General features: G+C 42.6%; 1 protein-coding gene and 1 long non-coding RNA gene across 7 annotated transcripts in view; both read right to left on the bottom strand.

The window, feature by feature from the left end:
* LOC148190305 (uncharacterized) overlaps positions 1-9078 on the bottom strand; it is a 49303-nt gene extending 40225 nt beyond the window's left edge. For 3 of the 4 annotated variants that reach the window (XR_015775173.1, XR_015775175.1, XR_015775177.1), the window contains exons 1-3: positions 7177-9070; positions 6905-7091; positions 6278-6408 (exon numbers count right to left, since the gene is read on the bottom strand). This is a non-coding gene — a long non-coding RNA (uncharacterized LOC148190305). Of the gene's footprint in view, positions 1-6277; positions 6409-6904; positions 7092-7176 lie in introns of all 4 variants that reach the window. The other variant, XR_015775174.1, reaches the window with a different exon arrangement.
* Positions 9079-23135: 14057 nt separating this feature from the next.
* The window catches only part of grm7 (glutamate metabotropic receptor 7), a 278774-nt gene continuing 274013 nt past the window's right edge, over positions 23136-27896 (bottom strand). For all 3 annotated transcript variants that reach the window (XM_088071072.1, XM_088071069.1, XM_088071077.1), the window contains one exon: positions 23136-25939. Coding sequence is in view for 2 of the 3 variants with exons in the window: in XM_088071069.1 (XP_087927195.1) it covers positions 25875-25939 (65 nt within the window). In the remaining variant the exon portion in view is untranslated. The remainder of the gene's footprint in view (positions 25940-27896) is intronic.

Genomic DNA, 27896 nt, shown 5'->3' with positions numbered 1-27896 from the left:
AGACAGAGAGGAGCAGAGAGAGACAGAGAGACAGAGAGACAGAGAGGAGCAGAGAGAGACAGAGAGACAGAGAGACAGAGAGGAGCAGAGAGGAGCAGAGAGAGACAGAGAGGAGCAGAGAGAGACAGAGAGGAGCAGAGAGAGACAGAGAGGAGCAGAGAGACAGAGAGGAGCAGAGAGAGACAGAGAGACTGAGAGGAGCAGAGAGGAGCACAGAGGAGCACAGAGACAGAGAGGAGCACAGAGGAGCACAGTGGAGTACAGAGACAGAGAGGAGCAGAGAGGAGCAGAGAGGAGCAGAGAGAGACAGAGAGACTGAGAGGAGCAGAGAGGAGCAGAGAGAGACAGAGAGACTGAGAGGAGCAGAGAGGAGCAGAGAGGAGCAGAGAGAGACAGAGAGGAGCAGAGAGACAGAGAGGAGCAGAGAGAGACAGAGGGACTGAGAGGAGCAGAGAGGAGCAGAGAGAGACAGAGAGGAGCAGAGAGAGACAGAGAGGAGGAGAGAGACAGAGAGGAGCAGAGAGAGACAGAGAGCAGCAGAGAGAGACAGAGAGGAGGAGAGAGACAGAGAGGAGCAGAGAGAGACAGAGAGCAGCAGAGAGAGACAGAGAGCAGCAGGAGGAGACCGACTCCTGCAGCACCTGAGTGCTGTCCCTGTCCCGCACGGTGTGCCTGCACTGTCTCCCTGCACAGTGTCCCCACACGGTGTCCCCGCACGGTGTCCAGATCAGGGTCTGAGGACCGCACAGATCTGGGTCTGACAGGTTGACTGCAGTGGGACACGAACAGGATGATGTCCAAACCCGGTGTTGTTTCTGGACATGTCACACAGAGAAATGCTCTTTTTCACGTCTGAAAACCTGCAGAAAGTTCCAGCGAGGTCTTCAGATCCATAACTAATTACATGGTTCTGATTTTTTAGTTTCAGAGAGCTGACGGGACGAAATGATGTGAAATTGTTCTCCACAAACTCCTGACTCAGGCAGAAGCGTGCTCTGTCCACAGAAATGTCCATCAGAGGTAAACGTGTGTCACTATGAACGTTCAGGAAAAACAGCTGAATATTGCAGATAAAGTCCTCCGAAAATAAACCGATGTCATAAATCTGAAATGACTTCATTTTGCGTTTGTGACCTCGCTGAGTCCCCATCGTGTCTGGCATCAACTCATCGATGACGGCGCAGCACGTCGCCGCGTCACGATCTCTGGACAAAAACGTACGCAGAGAATCCAAATCCAGAGAATGTGCACTGACCTCTGGTGAACGGTATTTTAACCCTCTGAATCCTGGAGCGCTCTCCCTCTGCTGCTTTGAGACTTTTAAAAGTATTAACCTTTGAACCCTGAGCGCTTTCTTTCAGAAACGTGGAAAAGGCAACGAGCAACCTGGTGATAGATGTTTCACAAACTGCAGGAAATTAGCAGAATTAGAATATTATTTTTAAAAAGCTGAGGAAAAACTATATGTATGTTTATCATTGTTACATTTTTACAATTGTTTTGGAAAATTCTTAGAAAGTTATTTAAAATTGTCATTATATCTATCTATAACGTTACATTTTTATTTTCATTTTTATGTTGTTTTTGAACTTTCTTTTTCATTAAGTTTAGCTTTTTTTAAGTTTTTTTATTTTCAGGTAATTTTTTCGAAGTATTTGCAAATTTCTATACAATTCAAAGCTCAAAATCCTGCTTTTTTACACTGCCTACTCGATCTTTTTATCCTCACACCTTGTCTGCACTTTTGTTAAAGTTTTTAATCATTGAGTAATTGATTTTACTCTGTATATCTTATGTCTTTACTCTTTTATTGAAAACCTGTATCCGTTATTATGTTACTAGATTTTATTGCTCTGTAAAGACTTTGACTTGACCTGTTGTATAAAATGTGCTTTACACATAAAGCTGCCTTACCTTTTTTGTGTATTTCATTCTAATTTATTTAAATTAATTTTCAGGTAATTTTCTTGTAGTTTTTAATAAGTTCTTTCTCATTTTTGGTCCATTCCTTCTTTCATTGCTGACTGCCTTCCTCCCATGTTTTTTGGATCCCTGTCCCTGTCCAGAGTTTCCGCTGGTGGCGATAAAAAGTAAGTACATTTTAAAAAATCACTAAAGAAAGCAGAACTCCTCTGCCATTAAAGTTTATAAATGCTGCTGCAAACAGCAGCCGGACTCTGCGTTTGTGAACGCTGCTCCATTAGTTTCGTTAATCCCACTACGGGACATTAGTTAAGAGCGGCACATTACGGCGACAAATACACACACAAAAACACACACAGCAGCTTTCACAACAAACAACCAGGCAGGTGCACCAGGAGCTGAGGAGCCGGGACAATATAACAAAATATAAACCCCGCTGTGTGCAGGTGAACATCAGCCACAGCGACTTTAAAACAAACCACCGAGTCTAAACGTTTGATTTTATTCAGTACAGCTGCTCCTCTCGTCCATCCATCTGATCAGCTGATTGATTATCCAATAACGAGCTGCTGCTGCGGAAACAAAGAACCGAGCTTCGCCTGCGCTGCGTTCATGAACATAAAAAAAAAAAAAACATCAGACTTAAGATGTTACAAAGAAACACACACACGAGATTTTTAAAAATAAATGATATGGAAAGTTTGCCAACACTAACTGTGTAAAAACATCTGATAATTAATGAGATATTTCACAGCAGAAGTAAAAACTTTAACTGTTGGAGCGAAAGTTCAGGAGTTCAGTCAGTCGGGGGACATGAAAGTCTAAATATCAAAATGCATCCAAAAGCTGTTGAGAGATTTCAGCGTGTGAGCGAGCGACAGACGTAAAGAAATATAAATATAAACATCGAAAAAACATACACATTTCTCTGTTTTTGTCCTGCAGGAAATATTTTCTGATGTTGTATTCAGAGTTTTTCTGTCTCAGCTGGGGACACACAGCTGCCGCGTCAGGACTCTGTTTTGCAGTCGGGAGACGAGGCCGCAGCAGATCAAACCTGGACCAGAACCCATCGGCCGCCGTCCCCCATACAGGGCTCAGCGAGGAGGACTCTGAGCCGAGCTGGAAAATACAACACGGTTTCTGTGCAGCTGCACGAATCCTCAGCAGAGCGCTCCTGTGAGCACGGAGACGTCACGCATCACGTTTCTGACAGGCAGCCGTGGCGAGCAGGAGGACAACAACAGCGGACTACTGAGCTGCGTTTGTGCTGCCAACTGTACGGAGGTCATTAACCCTTTGAAACCGCAGGAAATCAGTGTGATTTCTCTCAAAAATATTTCAAGAAGCCAAAGAACAACCAACAACACACGGCCCAAAAAACACCTCAGTATTGGTAAAAAGTTACAAGATTTCCTAAAAAATAAGCAAAAAAGAAAGAAAAGTAAACAAGAAAAACAAAAAAGACAATGACTTGTAGAAATATAAAAACATGGATAATTTTTTCCTGCAACTTAATTTGAAATATATAATTAGAATTATTATGAATATAGTTTTCTGATTTTTTTCTCTAGTTTTTTAAAACTTAATTTTGGTTCATTATCTTAGTTATTTTTTACTGATTTCTCTTGCCAGGTTACTTGTCTTTTTCACACATGTTTTTAGGGTTAAAAAGCTTGTGAAAGGCATCTGAACGCAGCACAAGAAAACTTAGGACACAGAGGAAAGACTTTTCTGTTTTTGGTGGTCTTATCGTGGCCTCGGTGACTCACACACGCCGCGACGCCGTCCAGTTTGAGCGCGGCAGAGACGACGGCGTGTTCGTAAAGAGGACGTCTGAACACCTCTCATCCATCAATGTTACCAAACGTCAGAGAGGAAACGTCAGAAGGAAACGCTTTTCTTCAGCGGTCAAATTAAAACACACAAACATAAGGGACCGACTGAAACTGAAAAATAACACAATCCGTCAAACTGTCGGCGAGTCTGTCCGTCGCCATCTATCGTCTGTTCGGGTAAACGTGTGGAAATGTGACGCCTGGTGATTTCTCCTCCCTGAAACTCTGCAGGTGAAACATGAGGACGAACTGTGCACCTCGTTCAGCGGCCGACAGGACGGTTTTTCCCTCCGTCACTGTCGTCGACTCATAAACGAGTCTGACTCCAGCAGCCGGCTGCTTCTTCGTGTTATTCTCTCGTTCTGTAAATCTTCCTCTAATGCAGCCAAGAAAAATCCCCCCGACCTCACAGCTACCAGCTCAACTCTTATCAAAGTCCTGAGCTGCTCGCCAGCCCATCTGTTCCCCAAAAAACTCGTCTGCCTCCCTCCCCCTCCTCCTCCTCCTCCTCCTCCCTCCTCCTCCTCCTTCATATTTACCCAACAATAAAAGCTCCTGGATTCAGTTTCTCTCAAACACAGAAGCACACACAGTCACACAGTCACACAGAAGTCTTACGCTGCATAATAACATTATTATTATTATTGTTGATAAATTGATTATCATTATCAACATTAACCCTTCATGTCACCCTTTAATATCACACACACTCATATCACGCACAAAATGCACTTTTCAAGAAAAATATGGCACATTAATATGATTTTCTTCTTTCATTGAGCTTATTTTTCTAACCAACATCCGTCATAAATATCAAGTATTCATTAGTTTTCAGAATTTTAAACCTTAAATTTTGTTGTGACGCACTATGTTTTTAGCTAAAAAAAAGAATCATTTTCAATAATACATGCTGGGTTGATCTTTTTTTGTCTTTTTTCTTGGATAATATTATGATGGCTGTGGGATCAAAAATGTCAGTTTGAATGGGTTTCAATGGAGCATTGCTGCTGAAACACACACCAACTGTTCATGTTTTCAATGTGCAGCAGCGTCCAACTGATTAACAGCAGGCTGCAGACCGCCACAGCCGTAAAAAGACCGATTCTAGCTGCTGCGCAGCGATCGGTCAGGGCGGATCGGTCAGGGCGGATCGGTCAGGGCGGATCGGTCAGGGACCAGACATTTTTAGCAGCAGACGAATATGAAGACAATGAACAACTCTGAAACCAGAGACGCTTCACACTGTGACCGAGCCGACCAGCAGGGGGCAGCATATCAGCTGTCTGTGCATGGAAAGGCAGATTTCAAACTGCTGCCAAAAATTCACTCATCAAGGCTAAACTCTGAGAATCTGCAGACCTCATCTAGACAGCAGAGAGATGTTGATCATTTGTTTTTAAAAAGATTGATTTAATCCATGAAAGTTATTAAAATACTGATGTTTAAAGAAGCCATTTTCACTCAGACAGCAAACAGTTTACATGAGGACAGAATTCAAAATGCTGCCAAAATGTCAGTTTTTGAGGTAAAATTCAGAGAAGATGAGATTTATTGGTCTTGGAAACAACACATGATCCCGCTGATATCTGAGCTACAGTTCAGAGTCTGACAGCAGCCGCTCTGATGATCAGCACGTACGTACCGAAGCGTCCAAACTCCGGTCAGAGTGAACACGGAGTCACTCTTTCTGCAAGACACAGCTGCAAAACTTCACAACAGAGATATTAAACTGACTGCACCTCGGCGTGGATCAGGAGGCGCGCTTGTCGAGTGACAGTTGAATCGGCTCATTGATAAAATTGTTCAAACAAATACAGCTTTGAACCTTCAAACTACCAAACTCCACTTTCACAGAAACCAGAACCAAAGTGCGGATAAACGCCGTGAGAGCCGGAGGAACGCGCCGCAGGCTGCCTGCGCCAACTGCTCCGTCTCAGAAAATGTGCTGCACTTTAAAGACTAATGCAGCCGAGCTACAGAAACATGTTCAAACACAATGTACAGTATCTTTCTTTTTCCACTTCTGCAGCTTCGCTCAAACATATCAGATCTAACTCGGATCAAATATGATTCCAGCTCGCTGGCAGAGAGAGACGCAGAGCGGAGGAAATGAAGAAACGTACTTGATGGACGACAAACCGTCACCACACATCGACACATCCGAGCCGTCCTGACGAGAATTCATTCGCTGTTACGTTTAACGGGATGCCAACCGCAGAAGAAGAACGCAACCATAAATCTGTCACGCAAAACTAAATTCTGATTTTTTTTCAAAACCGTCAATGATTTTTGCTAAAGCCATGAATTTAAAGCCTGGAAAATCATATTGGGAAATTCTATGATGTTTCCAGGTTTTCCATGACTGTGTGACCCCTGTGGTTAGTGTGTGTGTGTGCGTGCGTGCGTGCGTGCGTGCGTGCGTGCGTGCGTGCGTGCGTGCGTGCGTGCGTGCGTGCGTGCGTGCGTGCGTGCGTGCGTGCGTGCGTGCGTGTGTGTGTGTGTGTTGGAGCTGGTACCTGCTCAGGTGATCACAGAGCGTCACTCGGCTGATTGGACGTCCTGAAGCTGCAGACCATCAGAGGAATCAGACTGGGAGGCTCTCCATCGACTGGGAACACTGGACCGTCTTCACTGGCTCTCGGCTGAGCTGCAGGATACAGACAGAATTTAAGTCTCTGTTTCTGGAAAACATCACCTCATAAAAACTGTGAACACGATGGAAATGATTTCTTCTGTATTAACTTCAGTAAACAGTTGAAGGGGAGGCGTGTCAATTCGCTTTTTAAGCCTTGGGGAGGGACTGATGAATGCATTTTTTTGGCCATTCCTCAAGAAAAGATTTGGTGCTTTTTTCCCTTTCATTTTTTTTTTTGCCATTTTTAGATGAAAATTTTTGGATGATTTGAAAGAAACAATTGTTTTTCTTTAAACATTTTTGGTCATTTTTAATGAAAATATTTGGCTTTTTTTTTCTTTTAAAATCACCAAAAATGAAACCGTGTCTCGCAGCCAGAAACTGTAAAAAGCAGAAATTATTGTTGGATTTTCAAATTTCCAATCGTCCTTGTTTACATCATGTGTTACTATTCAGGACTGTGAAACAAAATTCTTCAACTTTCCCGAAACCGTCAGGTTATATTTACTTTTCAGAATCTTTGCGTTTGCAAACTGCTTGACTTCCAGGTTTTCCATGACCGTACGTGTTCAGGACATATATCGCTGCAGACTGTTGCACGTCGCTGATCTCTGTCACATGAAACACTTCATTTTTCTGCAGTGGCAGCAAAGAAAGAGCATCTGACACGACGTGAGCTGTTTCCACGGTGCAGCCTGTCAGAGGAGAAAGTGTGAAGAGGTCAAACACTTGTAGTTCGAAGAACAACTTTATTTTCTGATGTTTGGGTTTCTGGCTGACCTCCTCTCGGCGCTCTGGGCCTGAAGTCGGCCTCTTCTTTGACGTGAGACCAAAAGAATTCTTAATGAAAAATGATCCCAACACAACAAAACGCAGCTTTAATCCGAACCACTGAGCACAGAGACGCTGCCGAAATACAATCTGAAAATCAGGGTGAAAAGAACAAAAAACCTAAATTAACCCAAAGACCGTACGGACGACAAAACGATAGAAAACTGGCCTGACCTTCAGCTGCAAAATTTAATGAAAATCTCAATTTTCGCCTCCGTCACTTCTAATGATACAAAGTGTCACAAAATAACATAAAAGACAGAAAATTACCTCAAAAAGACCCAAACTACTACCAAAATCATATAAAACTACAAAGAAACAGAAATAGACCAAAAAGAGATTCAAAGTAACTACAAAAACAGGCAAAACAACCACAAAGACACACAAAATGACACAGCGTCACAAAATGCCTGCAAGCACAAAATGATACAAAATAACCACAAAGAGACACAAAAAGACCACAAAGAGACACAAAAAGACCACAAAGAGATTAAAAGGAACTGCAAAAACACAAAATAAGTACGAAACAGGCAAAACAACCACAAAGTGATTCAAAAACACTACAAAGAGACACAAGACAATCGCAGGGAGACACAAAAGGAATGCAAACAAAGGCACACAAAAAACGCCAAAAACAGGCAAAACAACCACAAAGACACACTAAATAATATTTTTACAAAATAAAGGACTACAAAACCATACTGAACAACCACACAGAGACACAAAAACCAAAGAGACAAGATACGATTACAAAGCAACACAAAACAACCTCAAAGAGACAAGACATGATAATAAAGCAACACAAAACAACCTCAAAGAGACAAGACATGATAATAAAGCAACATAAAACAACCTCAAAGAGACAAGACATGATAATAAAGCAACATAAAACAACCTCAAAGAGACAAGACATGATAATAAAGCAACATAAAACAACCTCAAAGAGACAAGACATGATAATAAAGCAACATAAAACAACCTCAAAGAGACAAGACATGATAATAAAGCAACATAAAACAACCTCAAAGAGACAAGATACGATAATAGAGCAACACAAAACAACCTCAAAGAGACAAGACATGATAATAAAGCAACATAAAACAACCTCAAAGAGACAAGATACGATAATAGAGCAACACAAAACAACCTCAAAGAGACAAGACATGATAATAAAGCAACATAAAACAACCTCAAAGAGACAAGATACGATAATAGAGCAACACAAAACAACCTCAAAGAGACAAGACATGATAATAAAGCAACATAAAACAACCTCAAAGAGACAAGATACGATAATAGAGCAACACAAAACAACCTCAAAGAGACAAGATACGATTACAAAGCAAAACTAAACAACAAAGACCACAAAGATTCAAAGGAAGACACAAAAGAAGTACAAAAACAATCACTACATTTATTCATTTCTGGTTGCTGGTCGCCTTTTTTGGCGGCAGTTGTTTCGGGCTTCAGAGGGTTAAATGGCGGCTGGTGAAAGTGACGGTGACGTCGCTCCAGCTGTCAAAGGGTTAACTCCGAGTTTAAAATGCATGTTTGGTACTGGCAGTGGAGTATTTTGGCAGTGTGTTGTAGTACTTTCACTGCAGTAAATCATCTGAGTAACCTCCTGCACCTCTGACGTCATTAACGCCAAATTTAAACGGTCAAACTCGCGAGACTGTTCAGCCTCCTCACCTTCGCGTGAAAACGACACGCGCCAAACACAGAGACACGAGCTTACCTGTCCACAGGTGCGCAGCGGCTGACCATCGAAGAAGAGGAGGGCGGCTCTCAGGTGTTCCGGTGCTGTGTCCCCCCTCCAATACTGTCCCCCCCTGTTCATGCAAAGTTCCCCCTCAGTGGTCCGGTTTGGGAGGTGCACAGGTGCAAATAAATAAAATGAATTTTTTTTTTTTTTAATAAATTAAAAAAAGAATAAATAAATAAATAATGAACAAAAACAAAAATATATGAAAATAAGTAGGACTATAAAAAATGATAGGCCTAAAAGATAAATAAAAGTTATAAATAAAATACATAATTTTAAACAGAATTATCAAAGTGTCTCAATTAAAACTAAGTGCTGAAGTGATTAAAACACACTAAAACACACTTTGGTTCATCATAAAACCTTAAAGAGATAAATGTGACGAGTTTCAAATCATAACAAAACTGAGGGGCGGCTTCAGAAAAGGGGACACACATTTTGACGGGCAAATGGTCTTTGACACAAAACCTGATGATATATATAAAAAAAATTAAAAACTGTTTTACTGTCTGCTGCATACTATCCAAACCAACAGGCATATTTCTTTAAAACTCACCCAAAAAAAGTCAAGAATTTTGAAGAAAGAAAAAAAAAGCAAACATGTTTAAAGAAATAAAATCCCAAAAAGTTTTAAGGGAAAAAAACTGCCAAAAAATATTAAAGTATTCCAGATTTTAAATGCCTCCCCCTTTTTGCTCCTGTCTCATAAATAACACACAGTCCCTAATCATAAATAAAGTTCTGGGTCTGATAATCTTTCCATACTTCTACTTGACGAAACAAATTTAGATAAATTCGGCCACTTTTAACAAAAATACAGACTATTCCAACTCTAGTGAGTCAAAGTTGAATGATATCAGCAGTAAAGATTTCTGTTTGGACTCAGCGCTGATTACTGACAACTGCTAATATTTCTAATATCGCTTTTTAGAATTAAAGCTTAAAAAAAAGGTTTCAGGGTAAATAAGCTGACATAGATTTTTTTTTTAAAGCAACAAAAAGATGACATTTTGGTTTTCTTTTTTCTTTATATCATGCTGATTATTACTTACTCTGCAAATATATGAGATTGATGTTATGAATCTTTTTTTCGGGGAGGAGATTAATTTATTGTCTCTGATTATTATTTTAATTATTAATTAAGTTATTATTTCAGTGTCCTGACATGATGACACTGGACAAACACAGTGTGAACGAGTTCAGGGTCATTATGTCAGAAAACTGCCTGAGATGCAGCCCGAAGTCCACGACGCTCCAGGTTTTCCTCCCCGAGCCTCTCTGAGTGACTCAGGCGAAAAAAGTCAACAGCAGACGCTGAAATCCTGCAGTTGAAAAAATCCTCTGTGGTTTTTCACTCTTGTTGTGCATGCTGGTTAGTTCATGCAAATGTATTATTTTTGGACACATTTTAAAGGAGATGTAGAATAAAATGATTTGGATGAAATACTAATACTAAAAAAACTTTCCTTTTTTTTTTAAAAAAGAAACAAATTGCCCAAATTAAACAAAAAATCAATGGTGTAAAAATGTTGTAATTTTGATGATGCCCAAAAAAAAACTTTTATGAAAAAAAAAGTAATTTTAAAACAATGGCTGTATTGTCCTCTCTCAATACTGGACACTTGAAATTGTTGTCCCAATTGGACACTCAGAGACACAAAAACACAGCAGAACAGGGAGCACGCTGACAGATACTGAAGTAACCTTCCAACGAGAGAGCGTTTGCTGAGATTTGACTGAAATAAATTCTGTTTTTTGTTATTTGTTAAAACTTCATATCTGCTGGAGGTTTCGGGGGCAGAGCGATGGAGTCTTCAGTGGATTCTGGGTTGTGTGGCTGATCATTTGGTCACGTATGAAACATGCGTGTTATCAGCCGGAGGACCAGCTGTGCTACATGGTGTGATTTATGCAAATGTCTAAATGATTTTCACTTTTCTGCGGTTTGCTGTGAGAGCAGAACTTCGCTTGTGTCGCTGCAGTGAAGCAGCTCTGAATCACCGAAACACCTCAAAGCTTTTTGCCTTCAGAAAGTGTCGGAACTCTTTTCCTATTTGCTCTTATCAGCGTTAAAAATCAGAGCGGAGTTTGGCAGAAAAATTGAGCGAGGACTCTGGAAGTCTGTGAAGTAAGTTCACAAGTTATTTAGCGAAGCAGCAGAAGCGATGTGAGGGGAAATAAGGACAAAGTGGGAGCTGATTGGTATGCAGCATCTCTCTGCTGGAGCCGGAGACACACTCCATCAGCCTACAGTGTGCTGAGAAACACAGAAACACACATGCACACACACGCACGCACACGCGCACACACACACACACACACACACACACACACACACACACACAGACACACACACACACAGACACACACACACACACACACACACACACACACACACACACACACACACACACACACACAGACACACACACACACACACACACACACACACTGTGCAGAGCCTCTGATCCTCGGATCATTGATTGCTCTCTGCTAATGTTGTTATTTCACTGCATCACTGACAGAAAAACAGGAGTGAACTTTGCTCCGGGTCCACGCCATCAGCACGCCGGCTTGCGGCGCCAAGCAGACTGAGGCTACACGCCGTTTGACAGCGATCGTAGCAAACTGCGTTTACATCACCACGACCACATGACTCACACAAACACAAGCAAGCGATTCCAGTTCGAGGCGTGACCATCATGGTGCTCCGCCTGCACCGCTAACGCCAAACACAGACATCTAAAACCCGAAGAACTCTCACTTTGAGCGGAGAGGATACTCAACCTGCCCACACATTTCTAATTTAAGGACATTTGTAGCAATTAGGATGTGTCCAAAATTTCAGGACATTTCTAGAATTTGGGAGGATAGGCTACGTTTAGTTGTCACCTTTTTCTTAAACATAGTTAAAGAAAGAAAATGAATTTCAAATTAGTCCCTAAATCCTGCTCCATCTTTGGCGTTGAAGGCGGAGTCTCAGTCTGGGGAAAGAAGCTGCTCTGTAGTCTGGTGGTTCGGCAGCAGATACATCTGCATCTTTTCCCAGAATGCAGCAGGCTGAACAGACCGTGTCTGCAGTGGCTGCTGTCTTTCAGTGTCCTTTGAGCTCTGCAGACACCTCACTTCACCGAGAGCATCGCTGGTTCCCATCCAGTGATGTTCTGTAAATGGGAACCAGCGATGCTCTGTAGATGGGAACCAGTGATGTTCTGTAAATGGGAACCAGCGATGCTCTGTAGAGGGGAACCAGCGATGCTCTGTAGATGGGAACCAGCGATGCTCTGTAGATGGGAACCAGCGATGCTCTGTAGAGGGGAACCAGCGATGCTCTGTGGATGGGAACCAGCGATGCTCTGTAAATGGGAACCAGTGATGTTCTGGGCAGTCTGAATCACCCGCTGTTGAGCTTCCTGTCCTTTCTAGGATTTTAGGGCAAGTGTTCAGGATGACCCTGAATCTGAACCATCCAAACTAAATGAAAAACACTGCAAAAATGGCCTGTCAAATTTAAGGCCAAACACCCTAGATTTAAGCATACTTGCACTTAAAAGAAGCAAATTTGGCTGCCAATGCAGTAAGCAAATTTTGCTTGTTAAGATGTTTTAAAACCAGTAAAACTGTGTGACTCTCATTATAGCCCATAAAATCTTGAAATAAGATCAAAAACACTAATTTCAAGCAATTTATTTAAGCCTAGTTGGACATACTAGTGCTTAAAATAAGGTTTCTATAGACCTGAAGTGGATGTTTCCAGACTTGTCTCCTGTATCTAGTTAAAAATAACTCAGAAAAAGACAAAGATGCTTAACAAGACCAGGCAAGTGATATTTACTTGAATTAGGTCAAATGATCTTTCCTAGTCAGCACTAGATAATCCATTTATACTTAAAACAAGACTAACTAGATTTTTTAATCTAAATATAAGATTATTACACTTGGTTAGATCGGCAGTTTTTGCAGTGAAGTTTGCAGCCGTGGACTCGTCTGTCTCCTCTGAGGTGAGAGCAACATGTTAATCTGCAGTCAGACTGATGTAAAGAGCAGAATATTCACATTAATTAAGAGCAGTTATTTCTGTATTTTCTGGTAAACCCGCAGTGATTAATTCAGGCAGCATCAGCAGCTGATAAGAGGCTGCGTGTCGTACGAGGACTCTCCTCTGAACAGTAATTCCTCCCGGACTCTCCGTTAATGCGCGTCGTGTCACTTCTGCTGGATTCAAAGTATTTACCAATCAGTTAGTAAGACTCTGTGTAAGACCCCCTGAGCCCCGAGCAGGGAGACATCACAGTCTCTAAGCCAGTTAGCAGACAGACAGACAGACAGACAGACAGACCTGAAACAACCTCACAGCATCACATTTCCTCACTGATGGAAACACTTCAACATGGACACAGACTGGATCTACAGTAATGTCACATCTGTCCTCTGAGTCATTTTAAAGACAATTAATTCATAAATATCACTGAAAACACAGTCAAATGTCTCCTCACTCTGTATGTGGAAACATGTAAACTATAATCGTATGACAGAAATATTGGTGTAAAGAGTTTTCAGGCTCTTGGTGTCTGTATCGCAACCTTCTCTGTGAAATTAGCAAAATTTCCTTCCCAGCACTGAAAACACCAGCTGACCTAAGAACAAATCAATTGGAATATTTGAAATTGTTTAAAAGTATGAGGCTGCAATGCAAGTTTTTTTTAAACTTCCTTTTTTCAGACTTTTTTCCTTTTGACTTTCCATAGAGACCCATCCAAAACATAATATACTTACTTAAAATAATTTTTTAAAAATATCTAAAAAAACATAATTCTAATAATTTTGATAATTATAATAGTTGTTCCCTTAGCTTTTCTTTCTTTTCCCTTGACATTTTTATCAAGCGTATTTGAATTAATTTTCTTAGTTTACTAATTTCTTGAAAATTGTTGCTGATTGCAAACAAAATTGCAGCGTTTTGTTCAAAGTTCAAAGGTTAAATACTTGAGAGGCGTTGGAAAGCATCAGAAGAAAAGCAATGTTGCTCCAGGTTTCAAAGGGTTAACATACAGTGACTCAAAAGGTGCTCTATCAAACGGTTGAGCAGGACGTCAAAGGGTTAAGTCATATTATTTAACATTATTAATGACTATTTATCATTTCTGATGGTCATTTTAAATACTTTGAACGAGTTTCCAGCACAACTTGTTATATTCAGCAGTAAATGATGAGCGCCCCCATCTGGATGCCAGTGGCGTTCGCCCTCGGCGTTCGCCCTCGACCCTCAGCGCTCGGCACAGAGCGCAGCCGCCTCTCCAGTTTGAAGTGGTGACAGTCAGCTGGTCTTCAGGAATAATCCGGCCCTCTCTTTTCCGTGTGCGGTCCCCATCCATCACCGGCAGCCTCTGGGTGCCCGGGCGACATTGTGTTTATGCAACTTAAAGGGCTTTTGTGTGCCCCGCCACGGTGATGTATGGCCCCGCAGCCCAAAACAGATGATGTGTGCAGAGGGAGGATAGCAGAATGGATGAGGGGGCCGCGGCCGGCGGCCAGCTGGCTGCACCTCGCTGGGAGAAGCTGTCAATATTCATGCTCATAACAACAACAAAAGTGGAGTGTTGTGGAGAAACGTGGTCGGCTGAGGCTGCGCTTTAAAGACTCAGAGGCCTCTGCAGCTCCGTGCTGCACAGCAAGAAAATCTGTCAATATTAATGCTGAGAACAAAAAGAGCAGAGTGAAACGGGATTTAATGTCATGTGGGGTTTGTTTGGGGATTTTAAGGTTTTTGGGGATGTTGTGAAACATTCAGAGCGACAGCGCTCACTGCTGAGGCTGATTAGAGAATTACTGCAGGTTCAGGTTTCATTTTTAAAGCAGACGGGTGGAGTCGTAAATGTTGTTCAAAGTAAACTGTCTCATGTGAAAATAGCTGCAGAAAAGAAGCACAAATGCCGACTAACATCTAAATTCACAAGGGGTCATTCATTCGTTCGTTTGTTTAATGATTCCTTTAGTGCTCATTTATCACTGAGCTTCCTGTAAACTTCTGCAGCATGAATGCAACTGAAACTCCGAGTGCACGCATGAAAACCTGCCAGCACCAAGAGCTGGAGCCGACACGATTACATTTTCACCACACAGTTATTGTGGCTGAAAGAGTTCACCATTACCATATTAAAGCTACATCTATTACCACAGAGAGATACAAAAGACCACAAAGAAACACAAAGGAGCTGCAAAGAGACAGAAAATTACGACACCAATTGGATATAAACCCCAAGATAACTAGAAGAGACATGAGACAACTACAAAATGACACAACACAACTAAAAAGAAACACAAAACGCCTACAAAGAGACTCAAAACAGCCACAGACACACAAAACAAATACCAAGAGACACAAAAAGACTACAAAGAAACACCAAAAACTACAAAGAGACACAAAATCACTATATAGAGATACCAGATGACAAAAGAAGACTACAGAGACACAAAGTGACCCAAAAGAGACATAAAATGACAACAGAGACATAAAACAACTATAAAGAGAAACAAAATTACTACAATGAGACACAAAATCACTATAAAGAGATATCGAACGATCAGAAAGGACACAAAATTACATTAGACAGACAACATAAGACAAGACCATCAAATCCTCCTCTCCGCACTCTCTGAGCTCGGCATCTCAGGTTCTGTCCTATGGTGGTTCAAGTCCTACCTCACAGGCAGATCCTTCAGAGTGTCATGGCGAGGAGAGGTGTCTAGGTCACGTGGCCTATCGACAGGGGTTCCTCAGGGGTCGGTGCTTGGTCCCCTACTCTTCTCTCTGTACACCACCTCACTCGGTGCAGTGATCCGCTCCCACGGTTTCTCCTACCTCTGCTATGCTGATGACACTCAGCTCTTCCTCTCCTTTCCACCTGATGACAGAACGGTCTCAGCTCGGATATCAGCGTGTCTGGCTGATATCTCCGCACGGATGAAGGATCGCCACCTTCAGCTAAATCTGTCTAAGACCGAACTCATGGTCTTTCCAGCTTGTCCATCTGCTCAGCCTCGGATCAGTGTCCAACTAGACTCGAGCCTACTTGTGCCCACAAACTCAGCCAGAAACCTGGGTGTCATGATCGATGACCAGCTGACCTTTAAGGTTCATGTGGCCTCAGTTTCTCGGTCTTGCCGTTATGCCCTCTACAACATCAGGAAGATCAGACCCTTCCTGACCCAACAGGCCACACAGCTTCTGGTTCAGGCTCTTGTGATCTCACGCATTGACTACTGCAACTCTCTTCTGGCAGGCCTCCCTGCATGCTCATTCAAACCTCTTCAGATGATCCAGAATGCAGCAGCACGTCTGGTCTTCAACCAGCCCAAAAGAGCACATGTCACCCCGCTGCTAATTTCTCTTCACTGGCTTCCAGTGGCAGCCAGAATCAAATTCAAAGCACTTCTCTTGGCTTACAAAACAATCACAAGAACTGCTCCAGCCTACCTGGAATCCCCGATCCAGGTCTACTCTCCTTCTCGCCCACTACGCTCTGCATGCGAAAGACGCCCGGTGCTTCCAGCCCAGCACGGCTCTAAATCTCTAGCCAGACTCTTCTCTTCTGTTGTTCCCAAATGGTGGAACAAACTTCCAAACTCTGTGCGATCTGCTGAGTCCCTTTCTACTTTTAAGAGACAATTGAAAACTCAATTGTTCCGAGAACACCTCGGCACTTAACCCGACTCTTCTCCTCTTTGCCCTTTGGGGTAAATTAAGTCAGAAGGTCCAAAACCCAGCACCTGATGATTATCTAGCACTGACAAAGTTGTGTGATGTTGTATGTTGACTGTCATCGTAAGTAGTGATACTGAGATTGAGATTGTTGAATCTCAGATGCTGAGATCACTACTGGTTATTACTTTGGTTTCAAAAAAAAAAAAAAAAAAGGGGGTTGGTAGGGGGGGGGGGGGGCTGTGCGGCACTTCTTCTGCCACTAGACGGCAATACCTGTGACCAATCACACCTGAAGCACTTTTTGCACTTACTAAGGGTTTTTTCCTTAAGTCTAAATTCTTGCTTGTGTTGTACGTCGCTTTGGATAAAAGCGTCTGCTAAATGAAATTGTAGAATTGTAGAATTGTAGACAAGAGACGCCTAACGACTGAAGAAAGACGTGAACCAGCAGTCGGCGTAGTGACGGAGACAGTTATCATTGACCTGTTTAACTTTGTCAGCATGAGTCTGAACCGCGTCCAGCTGCTCTCTGCTCACCTGTGTCTGGATCAGACAGGTGTGATGCAGATATCGTCTCAAAGCAGAGTCCCCGTTCCCGTCCCCGTCGTCCTCTGAATGAACAGGAGCAGTTTGATTCTGGTCTGAAAGCAGACATGAACAATAATTTCAGGACACAAACTGTTTGATTTGAGCATAAATTCAGAAGATAATCTGATATAAAACCTGCTGATCTGTGACTGAAACACATCCAGATGTGTATCAACATGCTGTCACATTCTCACCTGTCCTCAGTCCTGATGGACATGTGGATGCTGTTTAGAGGACCTGCAGGATATAATTTGTCTCTCCGGGTGTCCTCCCCTCTTGCTGAGCTCCTGACGGAGACCGTAACTGTTGTATTGAGACAATATGGCAGCAGAGTGCCGGCTGAGCAGCAGGTCGTCTGACATTTCCATACGCTCACCGAACACCTGTAAGTCATTAACACCAACGCCGACAACAGAGGAACTGATGTCCGCTGTCACACGCTGCACCTGCTTCTCACCGGGAATCACACGAATCACACGAATCAGACAGAACCACAGAATCACACTCAGATGAACGATTCTGGGAAAACTGTATTTTTGTTGCCATCTGAACCCGTTAAAGAGACTCTGCTGATATTTCTGTTAGTGACACAAAAACAAAGAGTTCTAACGTCAGGACAACAGCAATGACCCAACACGCCACGACGAGGGCCGGGCGATATGGAAAAAAGGCTTATTGTGATATTTTTTCAGTTTATAACGATATATATCACGATATCCATCAAATCAGTGTTTCTGTGGAGCTTAAAGGTTCCTTTGACTCCTCAGTGAGATATGAAGATATCATCAGGTTAATTTTGGTGTAAATATTTATTTTCTGTCAGACATTGAACATGACAAATATACTGTAGAACAGCATCACCAGCTGGAGGACCTATTCTACTAAAACTCACAGAGGTCCAGGTACTAAAATGTCCTCCCAGCAAAGGTCCGAGCCTCATACCTAAAATCAACATCACCATTAACTGAACATTTTACTTTGATTATGATTAAAGAACAATTATTTTTCTCCTTTTTTGTGGTTTGTTTTTTGTCCTCATAGTTCACTGACACAGTGTCATGTGACCATGGTGTGTCAGAGTGTAATAAACATCTGATTTATTATCATTTATTAAACTTTCCAGCATTATATAAAAATGAAAAGCTCGGTCTTAAACAGACTTCAGGTAAATTTAAGCACATTGTGCTGATAATAGGCCAACCTCTCCTGACTGCAGGACTCTGACTTCAGCTTCTGTCAAACTTCTGTGCTGTTAATCATTTTACTCAGGAATTAAAAACTTTTGAGTCGGCCTACTTCTCCTATAGCTGCCGACAGCCTGCCGACATTCACAGTTAGAGAAAGGCTGAAAATAAGCTCATGTGCTTGTGGCCCCGGGCCCCCAAAACATTACATCTGCCCCTGGTAATAATAATGAGAGCTCAGCGCGAGCGGCCGGATGAGACACGGAGCGATGCGTCCTGGTGTTTCTAAATAATTCATCCAAAGTCTGATTAAAGCTGAAACTAACACAAAGTCGTCTGTAGAGTCTAAAGAAGTCACTTTCACCTCTGCAGATGTGTCTGTTTCAGACACTTTGGTGCTGTGAGGAGAAGCTGCGCTCTGTTTGTCTGTCTCACTGCGCTGCTGTCGGACAATCAGCTGTTTGATCCGCCATGATGAAATGCTGTGGCTGTCAAACACTCAGCTGTTCGACAGTCACAGTCCTTCTCTGCATTTGGTTCTCCACGGCTCTATTCTTATTATCATTGGCTGCTCGTGTTGTCTGTCAAAACATGGCTGGAATGTGTTCTATCGACATTCTATTGACTACGTGTCATATTTCAATCGAGGAAAAGTTATTTCGCGATGATTATGTTATCATTTTATCGCCCAGCCCTAGCCACAACCCGGCACACCAGGTGACCTCACAGCATCACGCGACCTAGAAAAGACAAAAAAGGGTTTCCACTGCAGTTTGGACAAATATGTCTTTTTACAGTCACCTGAAATACCACCTCATGCGTTTGTAAAATCTTTTGTGATAAATTTTTTTTTTTAAATGTTAGATTAGACGTATTTTATAGTCACAACTTCAATTTGCGCAATTTGAGGGTTCCTGCTGTGCGACGTGCTGCCTAGAGCTCACTTAACAGTAACGCATACTTTCTACACCTTAATATCTGATTCAAACTGTTATTTCTGAGGTCTTCACTGCAGGACTTTTACTTGTGTATTTTCATCATCTCATGTACTTTTACTGCAGTAAAGGAACTGATTAATTCTTCCACTGCTGGATTTCGGAGCATTATTCTGGATGTGGCTTCTCTCTAGGTTTAAGCTTCTGAAAAAAAACCTATTATGTCAATGTCAAAGACTCGTCAATGACGTGTGGAGGACACAAGTGTCCGTCCATCCTCTGTGTGTCTCCTTCTGTCTCCTCTGGGAAGCTTTTAGTCTCTCCGTCTTTAACTGAAGCGTTTAAAAAGGCAAAATGTCAAACGACTAATCTTCTCAAACTGCAGCCTGAGCAGCTCCGTCCACTCGGGTGTCTCTCTCTCTGCTGCACTCGTCCTCCAGAAATACAGACGGGAGACACAGTGAGGGGGACACACAGAGGGAGACACAGTGAGGGGGACACACAGATGGAGACACACAGAGGGGGACACACTGTGGGAGACACACTGAGGGGGACACACTGAGGGAGACACAGAGGGAGACACACTGAGGGGGACACACTGAGGGGGACACACAGAGGGAGACACACTGAGGGGGACACACTGAGGGGGACACACAGAGGGGGACACACTGAGGGGGACACACTGAGGGAGACACACAGAGGGGGACACACAGAGGGGGACACACTGAGGGAGACACACAGAGGGGGACACACTGAGGGGGACACACAGAGGGAGACACACAGAGGGGGACACACTAAGGGGGACACATAGAGGGGGACACACAGAGGGGGACACATAGAGGGGGACACACAGAGGGGGACGGTTCTCTGGCAGGCGGGTTAATAACTCGCTTTGCTGTGGACGCCTTAAATTGGTTTCCATTGACACCTGCTATCAGCGGGCAGATAGCACAGAGGACCTCATTAAGTGGAAAGGCGCCGATGGCGAGGAGCCAAATAACCCACCGTGCAGCAGTGACTTCCCTCCCGTTGTGACGCAGCTGTTATTGTCGCCGTGTCAAACCCCTGACTTTTGTTCCTCTTGCGGCGATGATGTTCTGCAGTGCCGTCACCGTTCGGCCGCCCTCGATGCCACCCTAAGATAAACCGTTCACTCCCATTCAGCTTTTTAATTGCCTCGCCACGAGGTTGGGCTTATCTCAAATTAGACGTTCAAATATTGAAATATTTGTCATTATCGGGCTGCTTTTTTGTCAGAGAGGGAAGATAATCCGGCTCGGGGCGGCGGAGGGAGACACGGACGTCTGCTGACTGAGAGCAAAAAGGAAACTCAAACGATGAATGTGCGGTTAAATATGTGGTGATTATGATTGTGTCATCCACTGTTAAAGTCAGCAGTTACGTTTCTTTTCTGATATTTTCTCTCTTTAAACCAGTTAAGTTTCATTAGGTCCACAGGCCCACAAAAACGTAAAAATAACCCAAATTACACCTCGAATCTTAGCATGTTTCTAAAAGTGTAGAACATTTTTAGGACTTCTAGGATTTTAGGGCATTTTAAAGATTTTAGGACATTTCCCAGATTTAAGGACATTTCAACTATTAAATGAAACTGGTGCAAAAGTAAAATCACCATGTTTTCCCGGTGAAGACGTTTAATCTTTGACTCTCAGAGGTTTAGAGCTGAAGAGGAGGAAGAAGAGGAGGAAGAGGAGGAGGTGAAGAAACTGTGTGAGGTGCAGGCAGGTGCTCTTACATAAACAGGAAGTCGTCATTTTCAACATGGAGGTCAGCAGGAGACGAGTGTGAAGAATAAATGATGATGATGATGATGATGATGATGATGAGGAGGAGGAGGAGGAGGAGGAGGAGGAGGAGGAGGAGCTGCAGCAGAGACACAGAGGACGGACGAGATTCAGACACTTACAACATTCATCAAAAATCTCTTTTGAAAATCAAACATCATGAAACATCAAAACAATGATAATAAAGTGTGATTATTTAAATAATAACACAAGTTTCTTTTTACAGTTGTTAAAGAAGACCTTTTCAAAGATTATTTTTTGTCCCTAATGTCTTTATTTGATGGGACAGCTTAAGAGGCAGAGCTGCGAGGAGACAGAGCTGCGAGGGGACAGAGCTGTGAGGAGACAGAGCAGCTAGGAGACAGAGCTGCGAGGAGACAGAGCTGCGAGGGGACAGAGCTGTGAGGGGACAGAGCTGCGAGGAGACAGAGCTGCGAGGGGACAGAGCTGTGAGGAGACAGAGCTGTGAGGAGACAGAGCTGCGAGGAGACAGCAACTCAGAGACAGAGCTGTGAGGAAGACAGAGCAGCGAGGAGACAGAGCAGCTAGGAGACAGAGCTGCGAGGGGACAGAGCAGCTAGGAGACAGAGCAGCTAGGAGACAGAGCTGTGAGGGAACAGAGCTGTGAGGAGACAGAGCCGTGAGGGAACAGAGCTGTGAGGAGACAGAGCTGCGAGGGGACAGAGCAGCTAGGAGACAGAGCTGTGAGGGAACAGAGCTGTGAGGAGACAGAGCTGTGAGGGAACAGAGCTGTGAGGAGACAGAGCTGTGAGTGAGACAGAGCTGCAAGGAGACAGAGCAGCTAGGAGACAGAGCTGCGAGGAGACAGCAACTCAGAGACAGAGCTGTGAGGAAGACAGAGCAGCGAGGAGACAGAGCAGCTAGGAGACAGAGCTGCGAGGGGCCAGAGCAGCTAGGAGACAGAGCAGCTAGGAGACAGAGCTGTGAGGGAACAGAGCTGTGAGGAGACAGAGCCGTGAGGGAACAGAGCTGTGAGGAGACAGAGCTGCGAGGAGACAGAGCTGCGAGGAGACAGAGCAGCTAGGAGACAGAGCTGCGAGGAGACAGAGCTGCAGGAAACATGCTGAGTGAGCTCTTCAGGAGTCTCTGCAGAGGAAACATTTTCTTTTGGGAACAAAAACACCGAGCGGGGAACATTTAGGCAGAAACACAAACTCTGGCATTAATGCGTCAGAAACAGTCGGCGTGTCGGATTTTTGGATTATAGAGGATTATTGTTGTCACGGGACGCTCCTGCAAGTTTACCTTCAACAAACTCTGATAAAGAAAAGCACCTGTCTGCTGCGGAGACTCTTCACAGCCACGTTCAACATTCACATCCGAGCTGTTTTCAGCAGCTTCAGTGTGTCGGCACAAAAACTGCTTTAAATCTCTGCGTTTGGCTCAACGTTACACTTTTACTGTGGTTTGCAAAAAAATTAATATTAAAGCTGGCAGTCTAACAGTTAAAGTTCGAACAGTGTTTATACAGATTTTTACCAATAAATTACCAAAACTTTTAATAGCCAAACATTCTCTGAAATGACCATCAATACTCCTCTTTTTTCATTTTGTACATATACAGTATATATATATATATATATATATATATATATATATATATGTTTTTTTAAAATCTTTTTGTGATTTAAAAAAAAACACTTTTTGTGAACATATATATCGTAGCGATTTCTAAAGAAAACTGGTGATTTTTTTTGTTGGAATTTTTAAATAACAATATTTCGGTAATCATAAATTGTGACTTTTGAAGAAATTATACAAATAAATTAAAATGCTTAAATTTTAAGTAAAAATTGATTCACAGCGATTCTTTTTACAAGAAAATATTTTCTCCTTGAAAAATGACTAAGGAGTGAAATAAATGAAACACGACTGAGGTGAGAAAGACTAGAGCACCAAACTGCGTTTCCTCGGGGAATATATATAAAAAAATAACCAAATGTTTTTTATTTCATGTTGATACATTCTTGGACAACACCACAGAATAGTTGCATGAGTGGCCAAATGTAAAATCTCTCCCACAACATTGGCACGTAAGCAGCAAGGGCAACATGAATATACCGAGTACAAACAGTAAAAAACATACATGCTTCCTTTTTTTAACAAGTATTTTCTTTTTTTAAATATAGATTCATCTTTTTCTCCAGAGTTTCCAGGAAAATAAGAAACCGATCGAAGCCATATTCTGCCGAGTGAGAAAGAATCGGAGGAAAATTAAAAACGGTACAGTTCAGAGCAGACAGGTGAGCGACTGTGAAGATTTCACTTTGTTTTTTTTTGTTTTTCGACATCGAACATTTCAGGCATGCACTGACAACCTCCACATCGACACCTCGGACCAGCAGCCGCCACGCCAAACGCTGCCACGTCCGGACCGCAGACGGTTCTTTTAAAGTCGGCTACAACACGGTTAAGGGTCATCTTCATCGTCATCTTCGTCATCTTCGGACACCTAGAAACGAGGGGCTCGTGTGTGCGTGTGGAGAGGGGACACACGTGTTGGGATGGGACGCTTTCATCATCATGAGACCACAAACAGCTCAAACATTTCAAACAAAAAGGCCTAAAAACACGCCTGATTTTTTCCTTTTTTTATTTCTTTTTTTTGGCTTCGTGTCGGCGGCACGCTGAGGAATCTGATTTTTACCACCCGGACTCAAAAACAACCAAACGTTTGGACAGAAAACAAATCTCTTTCTGGAGATTCATGAGAAGTTCAGCGCTCGGAGGTTTGACGCATTTCTGAGGCCTCAGATCTTCAGGTTAACCCTCGAAACCTCAGCGAGCTGCTTTATTCTGTCATGTGCGTGAGAAGAAATCAAGGCGCAATGGAAGAAAAAAGAAAAAAAAAAAAAAAAACGAAGAAACTTGTAAAAAGTACAAGAAAATTACCTGAAAATTACTACCAAAGAAAAAAGAAATGAAACAGAAAATTAAAACAAAAACAACAAGGAAATTATCTGGAAAAAGTGAAGACACATTTCAAATAATTTTGTCACATAATAAAAACTAAAAAATATAGTTTTCCCCCAGCGTTTTCTTTATTCCCTAAACATTTGTCCCTAGGTTTTCATTTCAATTTTCTCTAGCTTTTTTATTCTAAACATTTTATTTTTCCCCCTAACTTTTCCTTTTTCTCTAATATTTTTAAAATATTTTTTTCTTTTCCCCCTAGACATTTTTTCCTAACTTTAGACCTTAGTTTTTCCCCTTTTCTCATTTTTCTTAGGTTTTTTTCCCCCCTTCATATTTTCTTGCTTTCTTGACATTTTATCTATTTTTTTCCTTTAGTTTTTATCCATAGTTATCTTTTTTCCATTTAACATTTTCCCCCCGGCCTTTTCTTTTTTACCTAAACTTTTTCGGAGCTTTTAAATGGTAATTTTTTAAAGAAACTCATTTTCTTGCATTTTGTGGAAGATTTCTTACTAAATTGCTCTTTTTTTTTATGCAGGTGAAACAGGAAGTCGATGGTCAGTTGATCAGCGAATCCTCGTCTACCCGCTCGCATGATGTCACACGAATATATCACAGGAAATACTTAACGTGAAGTAGCGGAGGTAAAGTTTCAGCAGGTGACGAGTCTCTCTCACTTCCTGTCTCGTCTCCTTTAGGAAACAGCTGAGCGTCCTTTAATGAAGGAAACGAGGAAACGACAGTCGACACAACTCTCCAAAAGAACGGTACGCTCGCCACGCATAAACACTCATTTTGAGATAATCAGCTGACTCGATTCATGTGATCGATCTTATTCAGCATGTATCTCAAATTTAAACTGTAACCATGGTAACACATACACATTTCTATAACATGCATGAAACAACAGGTTGAGAACGCGGTGAGAGTAAAAATCCATTAATCTGAATTTCATGCTGCACAGTTTTGGCTGAAGTCTGGAAACGAGGCGGAAACTCTGAAAACGAATAAATATTTTGGTGCGGTGATGTGAGTCGTTGATGCGATCGCTCAGTCAGAAGCTGAAAACGTTTTTTTTCGGGAGGTTTCGGTGGCAATAATCAGATTCCAGGTGGCAGCGCCAGCAAAGCCCTCAAATCTCGTGAAGAATATGGCTTTAAAAAAAAACCAATATGCATCCAAGAAGCAAAGAGCAAAAAAACGCCGTCGTCGAGACCGTCGCCGTCTTTCAAAGAAATAAAAGAACAACAACCGAAGGAACAGAGAGAAAGAACCACACGTGGAGGACAGGAAGGGCGGGAAACTTGCAGTTTGGAAGTACATTAAAAGACAAACGGGAGGCGGGCTCCGTAGAAAGATCGCGTGGGGTCGTGTCAGGCCGAGACGGCGGCGTTTGACATCAACAGCGGAGAGTCAACACGAGGCCGTGGGACGTCCACGTTCGCTCTCTGTACCATCATCGCGGAAAAGGATTTATTTTTCGTTTTCTCAACAACATCCCGAAGTTTGTTCACCCCGCGTGCGTCTCTGACCGAGTGAGTGAGTGAGTGAGTGCCCAAAGGAAAGTCCCACAAGGCTTTGCTGCAGCGTCCGAAAGTCTGCAGTGGCCGATGAAGCACGAGACCAAAAAACGAAACAACAACAACAAAAAGCCCCCTGCTCGCTCTCTCTCCTCTCTGCCTGTTGGTGTTTTGTTCCGGGACGCGGCACGGCTCCGGTCTCCGGCTCTCAGTCTCTCGCTCCGACGCCGTCGAGGTCGTTGTAGCTCACAAACTTCTTCTTGGCCGCCGGACCTGAAGAGGACGAGAGGAGACGGACACAGAGTGAAATGAGGCGCGCTCGCTGAGCTGAAGGTTAATGCGGCGGCGGAGGTGAAGCGAGAGTTAATGATGGAAATAAAAGAAATGATCCAAAGTCTGAAAAAAGCAGCTTTGAGTTATGAACTCTCACAGAGCGAAGGAGGCGCCGTCTGATGCGTCTGACTGATCACAGAGAAGCTCGTCTTTCACAAATCTGCCAGAGTTCACACACACTTTCACCAAAACACTTCCAGGACTTTTCCAGCACTTTTCCAGGACCCTGAGGCAAAGTTTAAAGACCAAACATTCTCTGAAACGACCTTCGATGCTGCTCATCGGTTCTTTTTCATCACTTTATTACATTTTTTTATTTTTTTATTTATCATTTAAAAATAATGGATTCAGAACAGAATCAGAAGTGAACATTTAAATGAAACTTTAAAGACAACAAACCTGCAGGTCTGGAAGGCATGTTTTTTTTGTTTCATAATTTATTTGCCGAACTTTAAATTAAAAGTCAGATTCTTTTATTTTTCTTTTAAAAAATTAGTGCAAATTTAAAAGAAGAAAAAATGTTTTTTGTGATTTCTAAAGAAAACATTATCACAGCGAGAAACTGTAAAAAACAGAATATATTGTTGAATAATCGTGTGTTATTTTACAGGGTCGTGAAACAAAATTCCAAAACTTTTCCAAAACTTTTCCAGGCTGGAAGTTTTATTTGCGTTTCTACGACGTTTCGAAGGTTTCCATGAAGCGCGCCGGCGTGACGGAGTGAGCGCAGGTTTTCTCGGTGCTGAGAGATCATAACTCAAAAGGAAAAACATCAGCAGCAGGTGAGGAAACTCGGACAGGAAATTCTCTTTTGTTTGTCCATTTTTGAATCCTGAAGCACCGAGCGAACGGAGAGAAACGACCGGAGGGCGAGCAATTAAAACACTCAGCCAATCACAGCGTGCGCCCCAACGTGAAGGTCAAAGGTCGAGAAGTCAGCTGTGACCGAGTCCAGGTCTCACCTGCGAGGAGTTCTGCTGTCCAGAAACAAGAATATCACACGAATTTAAATCTTTTTTTAAACGACGTTATTAATCAAATAAAACAACACGCTATAATAATAATACAATAATAATAACAACAATAAAACTACTCTGCAGCATTAACTTCACCACCAACAACTTTCAGAATTTTAACCCCTTCAATGCCAGGTTTTTGTCATAATGTCACTATGTCTTCAGAAGAAAAAAAAAAAGAAAAAAACAACAAAAAATGATTATTTTCAAAATCCAAAATGCTCAGTGTGTGAGTGTAGCTGCTGACAGTCTGGGATACGTCAGTGTGTGAGTGTAGCTGCTGACAGTCTGGGATACGTCAGTGTGTGAGTGTAGCTGCTGACAGTCTGGGATACGTCAGTGTGTGAGTGTAGCTGCTGACAGTCTGGGATATGTCAGTGTGTGAGTGTAGCTGCTGACAGTCTGGGATACGTCAGTGTGTGAGTGTAGCTGCTGACAGTCTGGGATATGTCAGTGTGTGAGTGTAGCTGCTGACAGTCTGGGATATGTCAGTGTGTGAATGTAGCTGCTGACAGTCTGGGATATGTCAGTGATCAGCAGCTACATTGACTGTGACAGGTCACCTAGTGGAAATAGCATGTATTTCCTCCATATGCCAAATATGGTCAAAATGACCTCATCAGGTGGAAAATAGTCAAAATGACAAATTCAGAGTCAAAAGCCCAGAATGACACCCAGAAATAATACAAGTCCTGTTTTTCTGCTCTGATGGCTGTGGGATCAAAAATGTCAGTTTGAATGGGTTTCAATGGAGCATTTTTGGACCTGAACAGTCTGAATGTAACTATTTAGTTTCCACAGTGTATTTTAGACTTATTGTAGGAGCTGAGCTGCAAATTCACTGATTACACTCAGATACACAATCTGGACTACATTTAGGA

Source organism: Plectropomus leopardus, chromosome 2, assembly GCF_026936395.1.
Source record: "Plectropomus leopardus strain MGB_pleo_1.0 chromosome 2, ASM2693639v1, whole genome shotgun sequence".
Taxonomy (NCBI): Eukaryota; Metazoa; Chordata; class Actinopteri; order Perciformes; family Serranidae; genus Plectropomus; species Plectropomus leopardus.
This window is presented reverse-complemented; position numbering and strand designations above follow the sequence as displayed.